Source organism: Siniperca chuatsi, linkage group LG10, assembly GCF_020085105.1.
Source record: "Siniperca chuatsi isolate FFG_IHB_CAS linkage group LG10, ASM2008510v1, whole genome shotgun sequence".
NCBI classification, from domain to species: Eukaryota; Metazoa; Chordata; class Actinopteri; order Centrarchiformes; family Sinipercidae; genus Siniperca; species Siniperca chuatsi.
In genome coordinates this window covers 29,562,107-29,584,485 of record NC_058051.1, presented here as the reverse complement: position 1 = coordinate 29,584,485, position 22,379 = coordinate 29,562,107, and the positions used below count along the sequence as shown (strand labels likewise).

General features: G+C 38.0%; 2 protein-coding genes across 4 annotated transcripts in view; one reads left to right on the top strand and one right to left on the bottom strand.

The window, feature by feature from the left end:
- Window positions 1–4,406: 4,406 nt before the first annotated feature.
- Window positions 4,407–16,117, top strand: LOC122882628 (galactose-specific lectin nattectin-like). The gene is made up of 7 exons (XM_044210213.1): window positions 4,407–4,554; window positions 5,088–5,153; window positions 6,286–6,316; window positions 7,158–7,237; window positions 7,353–7,487; window positions 8,007–8,115; window positions 8,361–16,117. The coding sequence occupies exons 2-7, from the start codon at window positions 5,088–5,090 to the stop codon at window positions 8,423–8,425; spliced, it is 486 nt and encodes a 161-aa protein (XP_044066148.1). The 5' UTR covers window positions 4,407–4,554; the 3' UTR covers window positions 8,426–16,117.
- acss2 (acyl-CoA synthetase short chain family member 2) overlaps window positions 14,464–22,379 on the bottom strand; it is a 37,184-nt gene continuing 29,268 nt past the window's right edge. For all 3 annotated transcript variants that reach the window (XM_044210206.1, XM_044210207.1, XM_044210208.1), the window contains 7 exons: window positions 22,236–22,292; window positions 20,763–20,843; window positions 20,569–20,677; window positions 19,630–19,698; window positions 18,631–18,807; window positions 18,250–18,324; window positions 14,464–17,127 (listed from right to left, as the gene is read on the bottom strand). In XM_044210206.1, the coding sequence (XP_044066141.1) occupies window positions 17,000–17,127; window positions 18,250–18,324; window positions 18,631–18,807; window positions 19,630–19,698; window positions 20,569–20,677; window positions 20,763–20,843; window positions 22,236–22,292 (696 nt within the window). In that variant the 3' untranslated portion in view covers window positions 14,464–16,999. The remainder of the gene's footprint in view (window positions 17,128–18,249; window positions 18,325–18,630; window positions 18,808–19,629; window positions 19,699–20,568; window positions 20,678–20,762; window positions 20,844–22,235; window positions 22,293–22,379) is intronic.

The window sequence follows — 22,379 nt, the reverse complement described above, 5'->3', positions numbered from 1 at the left end:
GTGGAAAGATTTATTAGAGACGTTAATTCACTGTTCAGATGTGTATACCTGTCCTATCTGCACCAAGAGTTGACATTTTTAAATGTTTTATAGAAATGTGGCAATTTAAGAACTTCACCCTAAAAGAGATTTCCCCAATAAGTGGACACAATATACTATTAACTGGGTAAATGCAGTCTTGTTTCTACATTTATTACTGTCAAATAAAGCTAACACTAAATATAATCAAGAATCTTTCCTGTAAAGCTGGTGCCGTGATGAAAGACAAGAATTCAAACCTTACCTTGTTGCGATGATCAGATGAGGTTGCAGTAGCAGGATGTTGTGGAAAAGGGATCGCAGTCCTTATATACACCTTGTCTGGGTGCTTTGATTAATTAATTGCATGTCATCCTCTGACCACAGGACACGGTATAATTTTTGTTATGAATATTGGTTTACCTATTGCCACGGCCTTGAGTAAACGTTAAACAGCTACTTAAGCAATGTTGAAAAAACACGTCCTAGTTATTTTCTAAAGCAGCTCAAACACATGATACAGCAACTAAAACAAGGGTGGTAACTTTTTCAGGACACTGTAGCTAGTCACACATAGGGGTGTTCTGGGACAAATAGAATTCTAATAATGGCATTTTATCTTTATGTGATACAAAAAAATAAATACCATTTTCATATCATAATATTAGAAATATTGTGATGTGTTGACCTATTTACGTCATGATTACGTACAGCAGGGGTTAGGGTTAGTCTGAATAAATAGGTGACAATAACTGATCAATCGTCACACTGCTGTGCAAGAATTTCTCCACGGAAATGACTAGATGTTTGAATGTTGTTAGAAATAGATAATATATAGGCCTAGATGTATTGTACTGTATTTAATCTATACAGTCTATGGTTTAATCAAATTACCACACACACAGACAGCATTAGTTATTGAGTCACTTTGCAGTACTATACTTGTTATGACTGCATATCCTTGATTCCACAGATGCAGATCTTGTCAAGGATAAAAGAAAACATTGGATTTAAAGAACATTTCCTTGTGTGTAAGAGCAACGCCTCAACTCTGCACGAACAGCTTGTCTTTCAGGTCAAAACATTTGCATTTGTTCCATCCTGTGATGCCTCTGAAATGCCTCACGTGAGTTATCCTTGGACAGTATTCAAACAAACATTGGTCTGTGCATTTATTTATTATTACTTTTAAGTGGCCAGAACACTCACATTGTCTTTCTGATAGATATTTTTAATGAAAAGGTGTACATTTTGTTGCATTTCAAGGGTTTACTATTCAACTTCCAAGTCTTGTTTCTTGATTTTCACAAAGGTGTCATCCACGTAGCGGTACCAATGACTTGGTGGTGTGCCTGGGAACGAGGATAATGCCTTCTTCTCAAACTGTTCCATGTACAGGTTGGCCACGATGGGAGAGACCAGAGAGCCCATAGCACAGCCGTGAATCTGTCTGTAGAAGTGTCCCCGGAATTGGAAGTAGGTTGTGTTGAGACAGATGTCTAATAGTTTGCAGATGTGTTCAAGTGTATGCTTGGTCCTTTGCTGCAAGGTGGAGTCCTCCTGCAGTCTTCTCCTCACCGCTGTCACTGCTTCTGAGGTCGTGATGCAAGTGAACAAGGACACATCATCATAAGAAACCATAACGTCATCTGGGTCCAACTGGAGATGTTTCACTTTGTCCACAAATTTCTGTGTGTTTTCCACATGATGTACTCTGTTCCCCACCAACGGAGCAAAGATTGTAGGCAAATGTTTGGCTATGTTGTATGTGATGGAATCTGTGCTGCAAACGATGGGTCTGAGTGGACCATTCTCTTTGTGAATTTTGGGAAGGCCATAGATGCAAGGAATGGCTTCCCCAGGGTATAGTCTGTTTGCTATTGTCTCTCCAGTCTCTCCCATCGTGGCCAACCTGTACATGGAACAGTTTGAGAAGAAGGCATTATCCTCGTTCCCGGGCACACCACCAAGTCATTGGTACCAAGAAGTGCCCACCGGCTCAGAGGGTAAGAAGAAAGAGGAAAGGCATGTCCAGAATGCACTCTGAGCCTGTGGTTATCCTACTTGGGCTATCAACAAAGTTAAAAGAGCCAAAAAACAGGACAAAACTGTAACAGAACCAAGAAGGAACGGTGTCTCCATTCTTTATGTATCTGGACTGTCTGAAAAACTACAAAGGATCTTTAGACAGCACGATATTCCTGTTTTCTTTAAACCAGACAACACTTTAAGACAGAAACTCGTTCGCCCTAAGGACAGGTTACCCACACAGAAACAGAGCAATGTTGTCTACTCCATTCAGTGCAGTGAGGAAAACTGCAAAGAACGGTACATAGGTGAGACTAAACAGCCACTTCACAAAAGACTTCATCAGCACAGACGACACGCTAACTCAGGATTACAGAGCGCCGTGCATTTGCATCTAAAAGCTACAAACCACACATTTGAAGACAGCGAGGTGAAGATTCTAAGTAGAGAGAAGAGTTGGTTTGAAAGAGGAGTCAAAGAAGACATTTTTGTGAAAAAAAGAGAACCCCTCTTTGAACAGAAATGGTGGTCTGAGATTCAATCTGCCCAAAGTCTATCAGAGTGTATTATCACCTTGGTCACGCCTATCACATGCTAATCAGGTACTTAACAGTGATGAAGTAGATGCAGCCAGAAAACAATAGGCCTGATTACTGATTACTGGGCCATCTTGAAACTATTAGGTCAGTTTCAGGTGAAACTAGCTATTAACAGATACTCAGGCAGACTCCTTCCTGAGGGCAGGGCTTATGTAACACCGAGTAGCTTAAATTTCCAATTCCCGTCCCATTTTTTCACAATTGAGAATGACTTCCGGATGGGAGCCGAAACGTCTTGATTCTGAAAACAGTGTCCAGATGACTACGACTGAAACCTTTTCTATGATAGAACACTCCTGGACGAATGAGGGACTACACCGTCTTACTGTTTAGCATCGTTTGCGACTATTAAAATAAGTAATATTCTAAATATTTAATGATACTTTTACGGCTTCGGCTATCTCATTATTATGCGGGATGTTTTAGAGTATGAAGGGACATTGTTTTAGTCATTACTTGTGTAACAGACTGCTGGGTGTGAATCGATCTGCGTCTAACATCAGGATTAACCTCCGTCACTAAACTGCTGGTAAACGCAACTCTGCTTGGTTCTTGAGGAGCTGTAGCATTTATTTATTTATTTTTAATGAATATTCACTGTTACATTAACTGCTTACTACTCTCACCACACACACCGAACTGAATGCTTGCAATGAGGCTGTGCTGCTCTGCTATTGTCCCGCGTCGTCGTGTCTTGTATCATATTGACTGAAGCTAAAGTGTGCACACACGACCAACGGCTCAGTTTGTTTAGCCGTTACATACTGGACACGCATGGATAATTACATCACTCGACACTACAATGTCAACTTCACTACCCACATAGCAATCTCTGGTTGTGTTCTTAGGGATTGATTTGTTGTTGTACTTCCAGGTGCATTACAGGAGTGAGTTTATCGAACATCCTCAACATGACTGAAATTACGTCAGTCATAATGTCACTTTTGATAACTTTTCGATTATTGCTCAGCCCTATTTCATACAGTGATACAAAGCACGACACCTTGCAACACATATGAACAACCTTTGGCTATAGGGATCTCAGTTTAAAAAACAGAGTTAGCCAGTATAACACAACTCATCCATTAACAACCCGAGTTGACACCCCCTCCTCCTTGCAGATTTCACAGATGTCGATGTGACCTTTGTTAAGGAAGTGACAAAAACAATGGTTTTAAAAGAACATTTCCTTTTATGAAAAATACCACCTCTGCACTTCTACTTCAGTTTCCTTCCTCCTCTGGTATCTCTAAATTGCCTCAACTGAGATAAGTGTCAGCAGTAACTGCAATCTGCAGTAACGTTTTCAATGAGGACCGATCAACCTCAATGGGTTCCAGGATAAAATATATCTCCTGAAATAATGTGACGCAGTCAGCTAGATCATTTCTCTGGACAAGACTCAACTCTGGTGGTCTTGTTGGACTACAAAAAACACACAGTCCACTCTTGATTGTAAAGGGGTGTTAGAAAGTTAGACATTACTGTTAATTAGCTACAGCTGCTATAATCTGCCATCTGTGACTTTTGGTAATTTTAACCAAACCGGCGAAAGCAAAGGCCAGGGCAGACTAAAGAAAGAGAAACCTGCCACTTGATGTTTACTACATATTAAAATCAATAAGAAACATGATAGCCTCTGAGCTGAGCAAAACTGGTATTTGGCTGGTATTTTGCCAACAAGGAGAGACTTTTAAAAAAAACAAAAAAACAACAGGAAGCAGCATCTATGTGCAAAAACATATTTTTGTTTCCTTGTCGTCGCAGATGGAAATCCCCATGTCCTATGGTTTGAGGTTGTATTTAACATTCCAGGCCTGGTATATATACAAAATAACGACTGGTCTTCCTTTTCCAAGACGAACTGAACTGACTCATCCTCTCTGCATCAGGCATCACTACAGCAAAGGTAACATTTCATAGGTTAACTACTTTCAAAACTTAAATTTCACAACATTACAACTTAAAAAACGTTTAGTCAATTAATCAGTTAATCAAGAGAAGATTAATCTGCAAGTATTCTGATAATCGATTAATTAAGTCATTTATCAAGCATTTTCTTTATTATATTATTGTTAATTGGTCTTGTAAAAATCACCTAGGTCTCTGAGAAATTCTGAAATATTTTCTGATGTTTTATAGATTAAACAATTAATCAAAAATGGACTCATTGATGATAAAAAAAATCATTCGTTGCAGCCTTAATAACAATGTCAAAGGTTTATATGTTATATAAACTGCTGTATCCAGTCTTAATAATTAGCCTATGTTCAATGTTGAAACTTAAATGTTTACCACATATAGGAGAAATTGTCTATTTTGTAAGGACTGCTGTCACAGAAAAAAAAAAGTCTGAAGTACTGAAATGTAAGTTCTCATTCAAGCTCACATGCCGTCACTGATGTTCAAGATAAATGTATTCTGTTTGATGCTTTTCCACAGATGGCATCAGGTTTTCACTTGGCTTTCTTCCTCTGTTTGACCAGCGGACTGTTGATTTCATTAACTGTAGGTAAAATTTTCTATAAAAAAGTATAAACAGTTATATACATTTTTGCTTAAAACTAGCTTAAGACTAGTGTGTACTGTATGTCACTGTTAGCCTCTTGGTCTGCTCACATTAGGAAAGAAAAAACACTAACACTGTGTGTTTTGAACATGACAACTGTCAGGTTCAAGATACCTAGAACATCACTTACACGTCGTCGTTACATTAAGATGCTGGGACCTAATCCACTGACTAAATGTAGAGTCAGGCATGACACAGTCTATCACAAATACTGTGCTTGTTGTTATTCGCTCCCATAAAAACCTCCATGACTAAATATGTCGTAATTTCACTATCATTATAATTTTATCACCATATTTACACTTCAAATTCTGTCCTCACAGTTACGACCAGTGGGGTAGAAAATGGTGAAGTGTCCTATAACTATTCAATTAGTTGAGCCACAACTATTTTAAAATCTATCAAAGTCATTTATCAAAATACATTGCTGGATCCAGCAACTCAAATATGAGGATTTGCTGGAGGGTTTTTTTTCCTATTATTTATATAGTTTTTCGGATGAACAGAAGAAAACATTTGAATGTGTCACCTTCTACACTGGGAAATTCTAATGGGAATTTTCACAAATAATGGATTAGAGATTAATCAGATATAATCAAAAGATTATGTTCAGTGGCACACCAGCATACCTAAAAGACTGGAGATTAAAACCATGCCTGTTTTAAAGCTATGGGATGCTTAAACTCCACACATCGGGACGGTAGGTGACTTACATGTAAATCGAATCTGGGCAGCCAGATAAATAATGCAAATGCACACGGTTATGTTACGGCAACAGACAGATCCATCATGAGGTAGAGCGGTAAAGGTAACAGAAAGCCATCTACCGTATGGAACTTTTAACAACCCGAACTGTCTGGAGGAGCTGTTGGAAATGCTGAAAGTTGTTTAAACATGACGCTTTTCAAAAGCTACAGCAGAGCGCCAATTCATTCATCGGTTACTGAGCTCCACAAAATGCCAACAGCAGAGCCGTCGCACTAAAAACAAACTGTTTAAGATAATGGATGCTAAAATAAAAACCTAAGTGCAAATTCCAAGCTGATTTAATGAATGTGTTCATGTTCACAGCGGTCCACCAGGATTGAACGCCACGTGGCAGGTTGGTAGCTGTGACTTATTTATGCTTGGATGTTGTATGTTCAATTACGTCCAATGGCAGAATGTTCATACAGGCAGCATTTTGTCATCTGGTTTGCTCGAATACCCCCGAGTCCACAGGGCAGTGCACCGACACACCATCACCGAATTTTACCAAATGGTTAATGAATGATCAATAGTGTTGTCTACAGTAGTACTTCCTGACAGATACACTGAGCTGCACTGGGTAACCGGCTCTTGCTTAATTAACTCTGGGATGGCCTGAGAGCACTAAAATTTACATAATGTCATCAGACTGTCTATATGAACCTCTTAAATTATTTCAAGCATAATCAATAGCATAAATGTTGTTTTCAAACATAACTGAAAAAGTAAAAATTAGCAAAATAAACCATCAACTGCTGCATTATTTTAACTGTAGCACATCGTCACTAAACGTGTGTGTGTGTTTGATAATGGATAAATAATTTCAGTTGTTTTTCAAGCAAAAATGCCAAAACAAACAAACATTCTCTAGTTTTTGCATTTTGGACTTCGGGGTCGGACAAGAAAAGCTATTTGAATACGTCACCAAGGGCATCATGGGAAATTATAATAGCCATTTCTCACTATTTTCTGACATTTCATAGAAAAGATCATCGATAATGAAAATAATAAGTCCTTACATGTGTATAATGTTTATGTGACAGCAGGATGTCTCTTTTTAAAACCCCAATGAACAGGATGCAAAACTGCCCGACTCTGGTGGCTTATGGTAGCAGCGTTAAACTGTCAATCTTTCAGCATAGTATTGCCGTTTCCCCTTTCCTTTTAGTCTGTCTAACAGAACAATTGTGTTGCAGGCTGTCCTCACGGTTGGACTCAATATGGCGCTCGCTGTTTCATCGTTCAGACAGGTCACAGGACCATGGCTGATGCAGAGGTACTTAGTTAATCACTCTTTAGAGCCTGTTTGTATTTCTCTCCATCTTATTCTTATCTGCGTACATGCTTTCAGATGTTCCATGTTGATTTTGTATCTCTGTCTCCCCCATCAGCTCACCTGCACTGCTTTTGGTGGGAACCTGGCCTCAATCAGCAGTTACGGGGAACACTTGTTCATTAGGAATCTGATTTTCCGTACGTGTGGCTCATTTGTAACGACGTGGATTGGGCTCTTTGATGCAATCCAGGTGAGACATTTTCAGACTAGTACGCTACTTGTGCTAGTACAACCAATGATGAGTAACTTGTTGCTCACCAAATTATATTTCCTTAGCAATCAAGATTATTATTAAAATGTGCACATGTACAGATGACCTGACAATAACTGAAGACTTACCGGTGTTGCTTTATAATAATGGGCCATAATTGTCTGCACTGGACAGCTTTTACTGTTGATGAAGCTTCGATTGTGCATTAACAGCGTATTAATATGGTAAACTGGTACAGTGCTAGTTTAATTTAAAGCCACTGTTAAAATTTAGCACCCCCAAATGGTAATAACATAGAGACACTGACTGCAACGTACGCCTATTTAATCCCTGACCACACCCAGCATCATGGATGGGACAGGTGAGAAGTTAGACGACTGGAGTTTAGCAAAAACAGGATTTTCAGGGGGTGTTGAGTTGCTCTCTCATGTTATATAATAATTTCGACACTAGCTGTGTCTTTCAAGCGAGGTTACACATCCCTGCTTTCTCTTCCAGGAGGGAAAGTGGTTGTGGACTGATGGTTCGAGAGTTGTCTTCACACACTGGGGTCATAGGGAGCCTAACAACGCAGGAGGAGAACACTGTACAGAGACCAACTTTAGAGGTACAAATACTATTTCTTTACTTCCTGATGGTATTTTTAAATTGAGAAGAAACATGGATACCTGAAAAAAAAAAAAAAAAAGTGTGGTATAGTTATAAGTTGCATTTTTACTACTGTCCATACACTTGTCTTGATTTGTCTGAAGAATAAGCATTACATTAGAGACATTTAAATGCACTCTGATCAGTTCAAGACATAAACTGTGGATGTTGTACTCAGTGATCTTCTTCTTCTTCTTCTTACAGAAAGCTTTTGGAATGATGTCCCATGTCACAGCACAAAACCTTTTGTTTGTGCCAGGAAAGTGTGATGCGTCCCGCCATCTGCCGTCATATGTACGATTACGATGTCACTACCACCATGATGACGATATTTGATAATAGCGAACTTGCTCTAATGATTCACTTCCAATTTAACGCTTCCAAATCAAATTCCTCCAAAATCAGTAAAAAGCAATACCACCCTCCTGACCGTTCATTCTGAATTGTTAAAAACTCGACACCATAGGACATTGCCTCACTAAACTGGTTAAACTGTGATTATAAATCTTTTTTTTTTTTTTTAATGAGGGGAAAAGATATTTCTTGTGATTTTTTCATTTAGTTTCATATATAATTTAATTTCAATCAATGCCAAAACAAACTGGAAAATAAATTACACTGAAATAAACATTATCTGACAGCATAATGTGTTCCTGTTATGAAATCTTTCTCCATTTTACCTGTGTGTGTGTGTGTGTGTGTGTGTTATAATAGAATGTGCAGGGAAATGAAGGAACTTATTGCACACCAGGAGGAAGTATAAATATTAAAAGTTCACGTTTACTAAAAAAACAGTTACAACTGTGCAAACGATGCATTTCTCCACAGATCCTCCTTCAGAACAGTAATGCACACTTTGTCCATTTAAAGTCAGCTATCAATGTGTTTAAGTCTCTCCCAACACCATTTTACTGACTGTTATACACAAAACCTTTAACTGCAGATGAGGTAAATACAATATTTCTTAAAACCTTAAAATAAAAAGCCTGTCATGAGCTTGAACACAGAAGTCCAATAAAGGGGATGCACAATATAGCGGTGGCTGATAAGAAAATTAAATTATCGTTTGGCTGTTAATGCGAGAGGACACAGCGGAGAGAATGAAACAGACTTGAGGTTATATTTCACTTAAGTGCGAAGAAAATCTGCCAGTAGGGAAGACTGTACTTTATAGGTTTTATAATTTATTAAACACTCGTTGAACAAGCAAAACATAAACTTGGAAGATGTCTCCGAGCGGTAAACTGCCCCCCTCCTCCTCTGCAACAACATCCGTATGTTTTACACAGCTATACAGAGCTCATTGTGCTAATAGCAAATAGTTATGAACATGCTAACTAATTGGATGTTAACCTCAGCAGCAGAGGCTTGATCACTGAGGAGAGGATGAGTGACTGCACAGGACTGTTAGCCAGTTTATTGAAAATGGCTTGCAGGCTTTCTAAACAGTCGAGTTCAACCATTAATTAGTAAAGTTATTCTAATGGCTTTTGTAGCCTATACATGCTTGTAGTTATCATAGTCTACATTATTTTTATTTTTTTTAAACTACGGTTGTTACAAACAAGTTTACCAGATATTAATGTATTCTTTATTCTGGGGATGGTGCTGTATTAGAGAAATAGATTTGTCAGTCTAAAATTATATTTATTTTCCTCTTCACATTGTTGCTTTTCTAAAAAAGATTAATACTGTTTCGAATTCCCCATAAAAGACGGAAGTTACCATGAGTAACTTTCCCCATCCAGGCTCAGGGAAAGCACTCAAAAGTATCAGATTGCTTCCATAGTTTCTTCTTGGCTGCTTAAACAAAAGATGTGGTTGATTAAATGGCATGTTGTATTTTTTCACTTGGTAATTTCCGCATTTTCTGATGAGTATTAATTTTTGAAATGACAGCTATTACTTTCCTTTACATTTAAAAGGCTAACTGTCCAATGCACATTATTGCTTTTTAACAGCCTGAGCAAGGAAAACACTCCAGCTTATGTGACAAACCGGCTTATATCCTCCTTTTTTTTAAAGATGACACAGCAAAGCACACACACCTGAATTCATCAAAGAAAGTTGCCAAAAGAGGAACATGTGTGACCCTGGTGTAGCACACCTTATCCCCTCAGTCTCTTTATCTGTACTAACACAAACCAGAACACACACACCTTCGTCTTTGACACGTAAACTCTGGTAACAGTTCAGCAGGTCACCATTTTTACCGTAACGCCAGTGCCGTTCATACTTGTGCTGAATATCTTGTTGGTCAGCAGTACACAATGGTAACAACGAACATCTGTGTACATTTATGAGAAAATACATTACTAAATAAATGTGCATAAAAACTTTAAAATTAAAGTTTGGGAGCAGCTGGTGTGTAAACGGGTATTTATTTTTTTAACACCAGGCATTTTCAGGTGAAAATAATTAACCTTTATGCTTGCCTGCCCCCCCCCAACACACACTAGTTGTCTTAAATTGCTTTTGTACAGAGTATGGACTACACATAATGGCGGTTGTGTCACTATGTCTAATGTATACTGCGTACAAATCATTGGAACTGCTGAGGTAAATTAAAAAAAGCTGTCGTTCATGTTTACAGATGTCGGCCACGGATGACCCAGACAAGCATGGTCAGTAACTGTGAGACTTAGTTTTTAGATTTGTGTGGTTGCTGTATGTTTAAAATGATTTCAATAGGCCTTTTTCACCAGACATTTAATAATGGCTCTATTCCATTTACGTGCCCTAGTAGGCCAAGCCAGTGAGCCAGCATGCATAATACCAGGACCCTAAATGGAATGCAGCCATGATGAACATTATTATTTACACCTGTGCTTTTCCTGCTATTACAAGTCAAAATGTCTGCTGTGTTTGTTTTTGTTTTTAGGTACATGTAGCTAAAACTAATGAAGTCTTATATAAACAGTCCTGCAATAATGTTCAGTGTTAGTTGAGACTGACAGAGAGGTGTTGATTAAACCATTTTGAATTGTTGAATTGTTATACCAACAGGTGTTTCTATCATTTTGTCCACCTCATTTATGTCAGTGAAGGTAGGCTAAATAACAGAAACACAAAACATGACAAGCAGGTAGTCGAAAATAAATTGTGTTTTAGCTGCATTCACTAATACTGCAGTGGTTTGACTGGATACATAAAACAATATGAAGATTAAATTCTTGTACCTTGTGTAGCAACATTTAGCAAACATTTCTTGTCATGCAAGCAAAGTATATTTGAATTTTAAAAATGCATAGTATTTTTTTTTTTAAATGAAGCCCTTTGTGAGGCCTGTACATATTATATTGTGGTCTTTGACATTTAATAATTACCTTTACTTACCTTGTTTATTTTTTCTTACATATTTTTGTTAGTTATTTACACAAATTTGGTGTGTAGCGCCACACTGCCAATACATAATCATCCAATACAGGACTTACCTTAAGAGGGGCTTCTTTCTTGAGCTTTGTGAAGAGCTGGGAACTGAAGAAATGTTGTAGATAATCTTGTTGCGGAGTGACGGCCAGAAACTGATAAAAATGTCCCGTCGCCATTTTCGTTCCAAATTCCCGCCACCTCCTTCTCCTCTGGCTTCTTGTCACTCTCCTTTTAGCTACTTGTACTAATTACAGTCTTTAATGTTGGCGGTGAGACTAATAACATTTTTCCCCGAAGTTACAGTTATCTTGCTGCTGCTGATTAACGTTACACGTTAAAGTAAATTACTTTAACAGCAGTTACCTTTACTTAATCCAACAACTGTTAGCCCGGCTGCTGATGGCGGCTGGAGCTAATGCCTGCTCTTATAGGTGGCGTCTGTCCAATTATTTTCACGGTAAAAGAAGCTGAAACTCGGGGTTCCCTTTTGAATTTCCCCCTACCCGACTGCAGGACCGTCATGGCCGTCTTAACGGCTGACCAGGTGCAGTAATATAGCTCAATTAAGGCAGCCATTCGGCGCTAGCTCAATATAAAATAGTCTTATGAGACGCACGTTGAAAATATGACCACCATTGAAGGGCAGGTGAACTTCTCAGCAACATTTTTAAGTGAATTCACGTCGATGTAAAGCAATAAAAACATGACTCTCTCCAACAAACTGCAGGTAACTGCCAAACGCACTGTCCAAGTTTGATCCAAGATGGCGCATACTTGCTTCCTCGCTGGAGAGCTGCGCAGCCGCAGTTGTTTGTGCTCAGTGCTGCCACAGGTGGCCACAAACTATAGTTTATTTATTTAGCAACAACACTGGTGAAGCAAACATATTCCTGGGGCTTTCCATTCATCCATAAGATATATTGATATTTACTGCAGTACTAGATTCTAAAAATGTAATGTGTTATTCAATAGTTACAATAAAATATCCAGAAAAAAAATGGTAAAATATCCAAAGAAATCAGTAAAATATCCCAAAATTCTTAGTTAAAAATACGTAAAATATTACGAATATACCTGAAAAATATTAGTAGAATATCCAAATAAAATCAGGAAAATATCTGAAAAACATTAGTCATAAGCCTGCTACTAAAATATATCAAAAAGCAGCTTTAATTACAATTTCCAGCAAAGTGAGTTCTGCAGTTAATCATTTATTAAGTTTTAGTATTCAAATGACAAATACCCATTTTAATGTCAAATTAAACGCCATATGTCTTTTAACAGTCAGAATCTTGTAGTCTTTTTGCTCACAGTATCTCAAACTAAATTTAGTTTGTTTCTTTTTCAGTGTACAAACTTTTACTTTGTTGTATATTTTATCACGTATAAGATTATTTAGCTCTTCATTCTGAAAATGTAATTGTGATATTTACACCGCCTTCCTCAATAACCTGCATGTTCTCATCCAAAATCATAATTATAACATTCTTACATTAGACCTTTAAGTAGGCGAGTCATTTGTATCTGAAAATTATTATAATTATTTTATCTTAAAACATCTTGTTCGGGATCCAGCTAAATGTCAATAAACTGCACTAACAACAGTCCCAGATGGATTTAAAGCAGCTTTGAAGAACCAAAAAAAAATCCAGTCAGCCAATGTAATAGTACAAAGAACGGGGCCCTGAATCACAAAGCAAGATTATCTGGCTGTCTTTGGGTTTAACTCACTTCCACCTGCACGGCTAACCTGCCAAGAGACTGACCAATCAGATCACTGGAGTCCTACAGGATCCTGACGGGGACAAAAGTACTGACTTTACAATAAGGTGACACGTTAAGAGCAATATACGTGGAGGTCACTGGATCATTTTTGCTGTTCCACTCCGGTTTTAAAAACAGAGCTTCTGATTGTTCACTAAATAATCACACAGTGAATGATGATTATAAATGCACTTTAATTTAATAGCTTTTAAACTCGTACTCCATCACTGCAGCTTAGGATAACATGAGGTGACTTTGTGGTGATAATAATAATTTATAAAAAAAACTAAACCCTCTGTTGTCTTTTATTAAAAAAATAATCCATACAGTAGCTCCCATGAACTACCTTTAACTTTATCTGCACCACGTTCATAATAGTTTGTTTATCATCGGACAAAAAAAAGCAAATTTACAGCCTCACTTTTAATAATTTGGAAATTATTTCAACTGTTTCTACAGTTTCTTATTCTATTCTAGCTACGTGATTACATTGAATACATTTCTCCTGGCTGAATATCACTTTTTGCTGTCGCTTTCAACACATTTTCACCGTTTCTTCCCATTTCATAAAAGCACCTCACTCGTATTTCTGATGACGTTACGTGTAATTAACACTCTTCCGGCGCTGGACCAGTAAACCCAGCGTTAACAGAGCCAGCTGATACCAGTTATCCGGCTCAGGGAAGCCAGGTAACCCAAAGAGAGCCAGAGTTGAGTTAAACTTGCTTCGTGGTACAGGCCCCTTTTCACGACATTATACAACACTAAACACAAGAGTGTGGATAAATAAAAGGTTATTATGTTTCCTATCACACCCAGTCAACTGTCTAATGAAGGCACAGAGGAATAAAATGCTTCACTTATACAATACTGACAGTAAAAACATTTGACACAGCTGTTGTCAAAAAAAAAAAAAAAAACAAGAGCTTTGGAGATGATTGGAGGGATGTTGATCGCCATGAACCTTCAGGGATAAACAATATTTCTGCAAAGACAAGTCAAATATTCCCAAACGCCAACGGATTTTTAAAGGAACAGCCAGTGACGGAGGATGAGAGGCAGTAGTCATGTCCATTTACTGTCTTTGCATACACGTCGATACAAACAGGGAAATGAAAACACAAAACTGGAGGATGAACAGAGAAAAACAAGCAAAAAAAAAAACATCAAATTTCTCTTTCCTTCACCCGAGTTCTTATACAGATAAAAAGCAGCTGCACTTTATTTTATTTATTTTTTTAAAACATGAGATACAAATATTAGCTTTACACACTCAGCTCCACTGTTACTTCTGTTGGCACATTGAGACACAAACAGCAACAAAGATAAAAACAAAGAAAAGCTGATGAAATCTGTATGGAGGTCCTCGTTCTGGTTCACGTCGCTCGAATGAATCAAATCATTCTCGCAATCACAGACGGAAACGAAGAGTAAAAACCTTTTCAAGACCCAGGCGAGCTCGCAGTTCAGATGCTTCGTCGATTTTAACTCAATTTTATGCTGCGAAACGGTACGTTGCTTCAACCTTGACTTCAGTCTCTCAGCAAAGTGAGAATAAAATTAAAAGATGTAGACTTCTGCTTGGAAAATCATTATCCAGACTGGCTCTGAAGACAAAGGGCATGACAGACATGCTCCTTCAATATCTAAAGGACGGAGGACGTCTGGTGATCTGATTCTATATTCTTCTTATTGTCAATAATCCCATAAAAAGACCCAAACCAGCAGTGAACGTATCAGCTAACAGGCACCATGTGTGAGTATCGCAGCCTGATGGATCGTCTTCCTCCATCGTTGTCCAGAAACTATTAAAACACATCAGTGAGTCGCTCTGTTGCACTGGCTGACATGTTGCTTCATCACCATGAACACACACACTGTAGTTTATTCTGACTCAGTCCCACACACACCGTCCTGCTGCCCCAAACACTCACTACAGCACCACATGTGGATTCATCCGCCGCTGGAAATAGTCCCCAACGAATGCACTGTTTCCTCCTGTTTGTTTGATTAAAAACTACCGTGTAAAAATAAAACTATTTATTTGTGAGGTGTTGTTTTTTTTTTTAAAGATTTACGTCTTCAGCGGGAACCAACGGGCTCGGAGCTGAGAGCCGGAGACAGGAAGTGAGACAGTGTTGAGGGGCGGACTGACACGCTGTTGGTTTTGGTCTTTTCATGGAATATGTTGACAGACAACAATAAAAACACCAGCCTTGTCCTTTAAAGATGAACTTTTCTTTGACACGTAAGACCTTAAATACTCTGATGTTCTCTTGCCAACAGGAAACTGAAGCTGTGAATAAAAAGACACCAATGATTAGCTTTGATTTAACGGACGTCACCGTGTATTATCTTTATGGTAGTACCATATCATGATCCGGACTTGAGCCACACTTCCCTGGTTATTATTCAAAGAAGAGATTGTAGCTGTCACACAAAAACTGATTATTTTACCAAATTCAAATCATACTCTCACATAATTACAACCATTTGGGATTGACTTTGGTACCTTATTTTCACACTGTAAAGTCTGATTTATTAATGAAATATGGAGCCTAGACACATTACACTACTTAAACATGAGAAGACTAAATTAGATTTTTTTTCTGGAGTTACTGACACACTTATTTCCCTTTTCAACATTAGGCCCGCAGTATTTCTGGGGCTTTTGTGAGAGGAGCCGAACGTTTGGTGTCCTGAGGCTGAACACACTCTACCAGTTTACACCAGACTGACAGAAGAGCCTGATCACTTCCCTGCGAATTAAAAATAAAAAAATAAAACAAAAAACATACAAGCGTGCAGACGCACAAGCAGAAATACCCACCAAATCCTAAGTCAAAAATCAGTCGAAATAAAAACGAAAAAAATGACACAAATCTACATGTTTAAAAAAAAAAAAAAAATTACAATAGAAATTAGAACTAGTAGAAATGTTGAGCTTTCTCAGATTTAGCTAATAATCAGTGTACATAACAGTACTATGGCAGCGAGCGAGGGGAGGAGACAACTTGTTATATTAACTACAGGGCAGCTACAGGTAGCACTTCACATTAGCCTTATTCCAGTGTAGAAACTCGTCTTTTAACCACAGGAAAACTATTGTAGTGACACAGGACTCATTGTGTTGCAACAGTACTGTACAAGTACTGAATGTATACTTTTATTGAGCAGTTAAATAGCAGATATTGCTGTGTATTAATGGCTAAAACACTAGGATAAAACCAAACGAAGTGTTAACCTGTTCTACCTCTTCCACACAGTTCGACTGCAGGACGGTCTTTCACAGAAACAACCTCTGGCTTCTCGCTCTCTCACACACCACTGCCTTGTTTTTGTTTTTTTAAACAGCAGCAACTCTGTCAGCTTCTGGAAAACATTTAAGCCAACAGACCGATGTACTTATTAATTCCTAGACTGTTTGTTGCAGTTAAAATTAGTTATTACTACGGCTACAGAAGTGGGAAATATCTACCAGTAACCAGACAGCTGTTGTGTCTCTACCTGCTGATTCTTCTTACATTTAAGGACAGTGGGGTCATTTTAAAAACAGGCTCTGCTGCACCATCATGAGATAAAGGTTGTTTGTTGTAAAGACCAAGTTCATGGAATTTCTCCTCCTCCTCTTCGTCTTCCCTGGTTGGTTTTGTGGCCGCTGGTGTGCGGCTGCAGTCGGAGCCTCCCTGCGAGGATCCTGGAGGCCGTCACACGGCGGTGCAGCATCTGTTCTGGAAGAGCTGCTCGACGACCGAGGAGTCGGCCAGCGTGGAGACGTCGCCCAGGTCTCGTTCGCCGCAGGCGATCTTGCGGAGCACCCGTCGCATGATCTTACCTGCAGAGAGTGGAGGGCACAGGTGATGATGGTGCCTTTGTGTTTGTTTAAAAAAATCAAGGAAAAAAGTGAAAGCTAATGTTTAAGATTACCAAAATATGGCTTGTACACTTTTAAGTAGCAACTTAACACCCTGTTTACGCTTGGACTCGCCCCCCTTCACAAATTCAAACAATTCAAACCAAGAGGTTGCTTTGTAGTACAGCAACGGAGAGTTCATATATAGGGTAACATTACTTTATTCTCTCTGGAAAAATGGAAATAACTACTGTTGTAATGACCAGGGGCCAGGATCAATAAATAATATAAAACAGGACATATATGTACATATAATTTACAAAACTTTTATAAAAAAAAAAAAAAAAAAAAAAAAAAAGAGTTACTGCTTAAACTTTGCTGACTCCCAAAAGCAGATCTTGTCTGAAACGGAGTCGCATGTCGTTAATAAGACTTATTTCTAACAAAATTAAATAATTTATGCATATCCACTAAAAGCTGATGGGGGAAATGTGCACCTAAAAAGGCCCAAAAGCAAACAACAAGAGTGGCAGAAGTAGAGGGTGAAAGTTATTTTACTGCTCAGTAGCCAGAGAACAATTACGTATTTGTCAATCGGATCGTATAATTAAGCGTTCCTAAAACTGCCCGACGAAAAGCACCAAGCTTAAAAAAAAAACAAAAAAAAAAACACATATTGCAGCAGTACAGAAACCAATCACTGCGTTTAGATCTTCTCCTCGGAGTTCTGCATTCCTGCAGTCATACATGAGTAGAAAATAATTGTTCCTGTAAAAAGGCAAAGAGACATTGCTGGGTTTTTGTTTTTTTAAAATGTAATTTTTTAATACTGCGATCACCACAAACCAAATTCCATTCACCTCCTTTGTGTTGAGGTGTAGGACGAAATTTTTTATCTCAAAACCTGGGCACATAAAAAGCAAAACCCTACGCACGGCTAAATACCAAGTGAGAGAAGAGGGGTTTTTTTGTAATTTGGAAGAACTGATCATTTAAACAGCAATAATAACAGCTCGAAATATGTCCACGAGTACGGCTAAAATGAAAACCTGCATTATTCTGACCATCAATCATTCAGATGTTTTGTACATTTGGCAACTTTACCAGATCTGGTCTTGGGGAGTCCTGGAGCATCCTGGATGTAGTCTGGTGTCGCGATGGCACCGATCTTCTCCCGTACTGTGAACACCAAAGATAAGTCACTGAAAACCAGGTCTTATTACTGACGTCACGCAGAAATCAAAACGCCTTAAAAGAAACATATCTCAGACTACATAACCTCTAGCAGAAATTGTTTGGAAAACCTTCAATGAAGCACTTTTCTTTGCGCATTTTATTTTTTCCATTTATACCTGTGCAGTAGAATCAGAATCAGGGTTGTCTGTTTAAATCTATTTTTTCTATACCCCCCAAAAAAGGTATTGGGAGCCTTTAAGAGTCCCGTGATGATCTAAAACGCTGTTACACCTTTCTGTGTTTACCAACCTTGTTTTCTGAGTTGTGCCTCCAGCGTGCAGTTGAACGTCATTCCATCAGTGAGCGTTACGAAGCAGTAGAGGCTTTCTCCTTTGACGGGATGAGGTCTGCCCACCACAGCAGCCTCGGCGATGGCCTCGTGCTCCACCAGAGCCGACTCCACCTCCGCTGTACTCAATAAGTGACCTGGAAGGAAAAGAGAGGAGAAAATGGATCTTAAGATTGTACGCGCCGATTCTTCATGGAGAGATTTTATCAGGAACAGTAGAGGAGAGGGAATATTTGTATAGTTCGACATGAAGCTGAGGCATTGTGTTCATGTTCTCGAAGAAGCTACGCGATCCATTCCTGGTTGACAAGTTTCTTGTAAATTGGATATTACATATGAGTTCTAATACAAGAACATGTGTCAATTGGGATTAATATTAAAATGAAAACCTTTGATCTATAGATTGTTTTTCCTTCATTTCTAAGATCGTTCTTGGTTTGTCAATTACGTGTTTTCTGTGCGTGTTTGCATGCGTTGGGTTAACGGGTGTCTGGGACAGCGTTCCCAACTATTTTCAGCGGAAAGCGGCTAAAGCTCGAAAAGCTGCTAGATGTTGCTAGGTTACGCCCTGCACTAAATCGCGTATCAGTGATGTCGTAACGTAATGATTTACATATACAAGATAATAAAAAAAAAAAGGTCAAAAAATGATGTCAAGCTAAACGTAACTGACTAACCAGCTTTATCATTTGTTATTATTTATCAAGCTGCTGTCAGAATATAAATATGCATCTAAATCTTAATTTTGTTATGAAGGCTGTTGTACAGACTGCGGAACTGAAGTTGTTTCTGGATTGATATTCAATAAAAAAAACAAAGCCAGGGTTATAAAGACAGCTTACTAACACACACACACACACACACACACACACACACACACACACACACACACACACACACACAGGTTTGATCCTAACTTCGGTCGTTTAAAATCAGAAAAGCTCAGCGGTCAGTCTTACCTGAGACATTCAGCATGTCGTCTATCCTCCCTGTTATCCAATAGTAGCCATCCTGGTCTCTACGGCAACCTGTACATCAGAATCAGAAATACTTTATTGATCCCCGAGGGGAAACTCTTTGTTACAGCTGCTCACTGTCACGTCACACAGAATAGAAATAGACATAATTATAAATAAGTCTGCAAGCAAATCGAAATATGATACACTATAATACACCTAAAGTGGGTATGAAGTATAAAGCTAAGTAAGCGTACAGTACAATGTAATAATATAAGTAATATTTTGTGCAATTGTGTGCACTGTCAAGTTGAGTGTAGCAGATTTAACCAGCTTATTAGGCGGTGGATACTGCACGGCAGTAATATAGTTTAATAAATATCAACAAACATGGAATTATTAAACTGAGAACAGAGTATATTGCACCATATTAAAAAAATTAGATAAAAATAAAGTTCAAACAAGTGTTGTAAACGTAAAGCTTTTAGCAGTAGTGCATAGAGAAGGTGAGTGAACGACCACCTCTTGATCTCCTTTTTTCACCTTAAATTTCCACTTTAAGTCACTTTAACACATCGAGGCGTCTGACTCACTGCTGCAGCTCACACAGAGGTTTGTTACCGAGAGCTGAAGACTGTCGTTGTACTGAGAGGTGAGTTTAGTTCTTTCAAACTTCAGAATAAATACATAGAAAGTAAATAATAAAAATATAAAAGTAAAAGATAATAATTGATAGTATGAGATAATATAAAATAATATAAGCGGAGAAAAAGACAAGAACCAGTCAAAGAGCTAGGAAACAGATAAAGAACGATTTAAAATAATAACAGGAAGTTAAGTAAATGAATAAAAAAAGAAAAGAAAAAACACTAAAATAAAAAGCATGTTCTCATATCTCACCGAGGCCACCAGTGTTTTATCAAAACAGATCTCGTCTCTCACCGTCTCCTGTGACGTAGTATCCAGGGAACTTCTTGAAGTAGATGGTTTCAAACCTCTGGTGGTTTCCGTACACCGTCCTCATCACGCCGGGCCACGGCTGTTTGAACACCTGTTGGAAGGCAGAGGAAGCGGAAAGCGATCAACACACATGACGAGTCAAAGGGGGGAAACACAGAAATATTAATAATCCTAACCAGGTATCCTTCACTTGGCCCCTCCAGCTCCTCTCCGGACTCATTCAAGATGGCCGGCACCACTCCAAAGAACGGGAACGTCTGGAGGACAGAAGAGGACGCACGGCAAATGTTACTTCACTGTATATACTTTATTTATCTTGTATGACATTAAAATTAGATTTTCCAATAGAGGTTTGCGTGAAATGAGTGAGTTCGGCAGTAACCTAGGCATGATTTTACCAAGATCGGTGTGAAATAATAATGTTGTAACAGTGTTTAATCCAGTTTCATCTCAGCGAGGAGGACAAACTAGTAAGAAAATCTTCCTCACTTTAAACTATACATTTGTACACATTCATATATTTAAAAAAAAAAAAAAAAAAGAATTAAGAACTTATGATTCTGAAATTTTAAAAAGGAAATTGTCATTATATTTAATTCACAATGTCCAATAAATCTTGATTATCTTGTTATTACATTCAGCTTTGGCTTATTCACCTTCATTCGGGGTTTTTTTCTCTATATTTAAATATAGATATTCACTGTCAGGTGATCAATGCTGCATTGCTGTGTTCATTTAGTGTCTCTCTAATTTATTTTGTATTTAAGTGTCTTTTAATTAATTCATAATCTTATATTGTCTTTTTTTATACGAACCTCTTTCTGCAGTGCCCCCGAACTTTTGGCTACAATTTGTTTACATGTGAAACAAGTTGCTCATTAACCAAAACCAAAAATTATTAGCACCTTATAAAATACAAATATGTGAAATTGAAGTTTATATGTGCTACTGTTGTTTAGTTAATAAAAGTCGATTTCTATTCTCAAAGAACATTTAAAAACTCTTTGAACATTTTCTCGAAACAACAAGAAAAAAAAGGCTACACTACTTTTACTAAATTGTAAAAACATAATATTTTTAGATATCAACCTAAAATTTGGTACGCTTTAGTCGTTTCACTGTAAAAAATAAATAATGCGTTTTATGTTGTGTTTGCACATTTAATGATACAGGTGTTTTCGTCAATTTGAGACATTAACCACGGTTCTGTGATGTTTACAGGATAAGTTATTAAATATTAAACAGAGGAATGTGTGGCTTCTTCACCTCACCTGTCACATCTGTTAGCTGTTCTTATGTTGTTTGCAAAAGTGCAAAATAAAAAAAGTCGGGACACACTTGCGCACACAGTACGGTGTGCCCCAACTCTGACCGGCCTGTTATTTTTTGCCGCTTTTTAATGTCCCGTTTAATTGCTTTTATTTTGCTTTTTTCTGTCTTTATTTTTTTGCTCCAAATTTGTATTTCTATGTTCACGCTTTCTTTTATTCAATCTTTAAAACAAAATTCTAATTTATTTTAAAGTAAAGCATTTTGAAACTGCCTTGTGTATGAATTACGCTATAAAAATAAATTTGCCTTAAAATGTTGGAGCACTACAAGATATAAAAGCACAAAATATTATATGAATATTGAGTGCGTTTACTCACAGCAGATCCAGGTTTCATGGGTGTGGCTGCAGGTAGAGGAGTCAACACATGTCCACCCTGAAAGGTCAGAAAACACCCAGTTAGAAATGTTTTTTATCCCACACGCTGTGAGTAAACTGCCTTTCCAGCAGGGGGCAGCAGGTT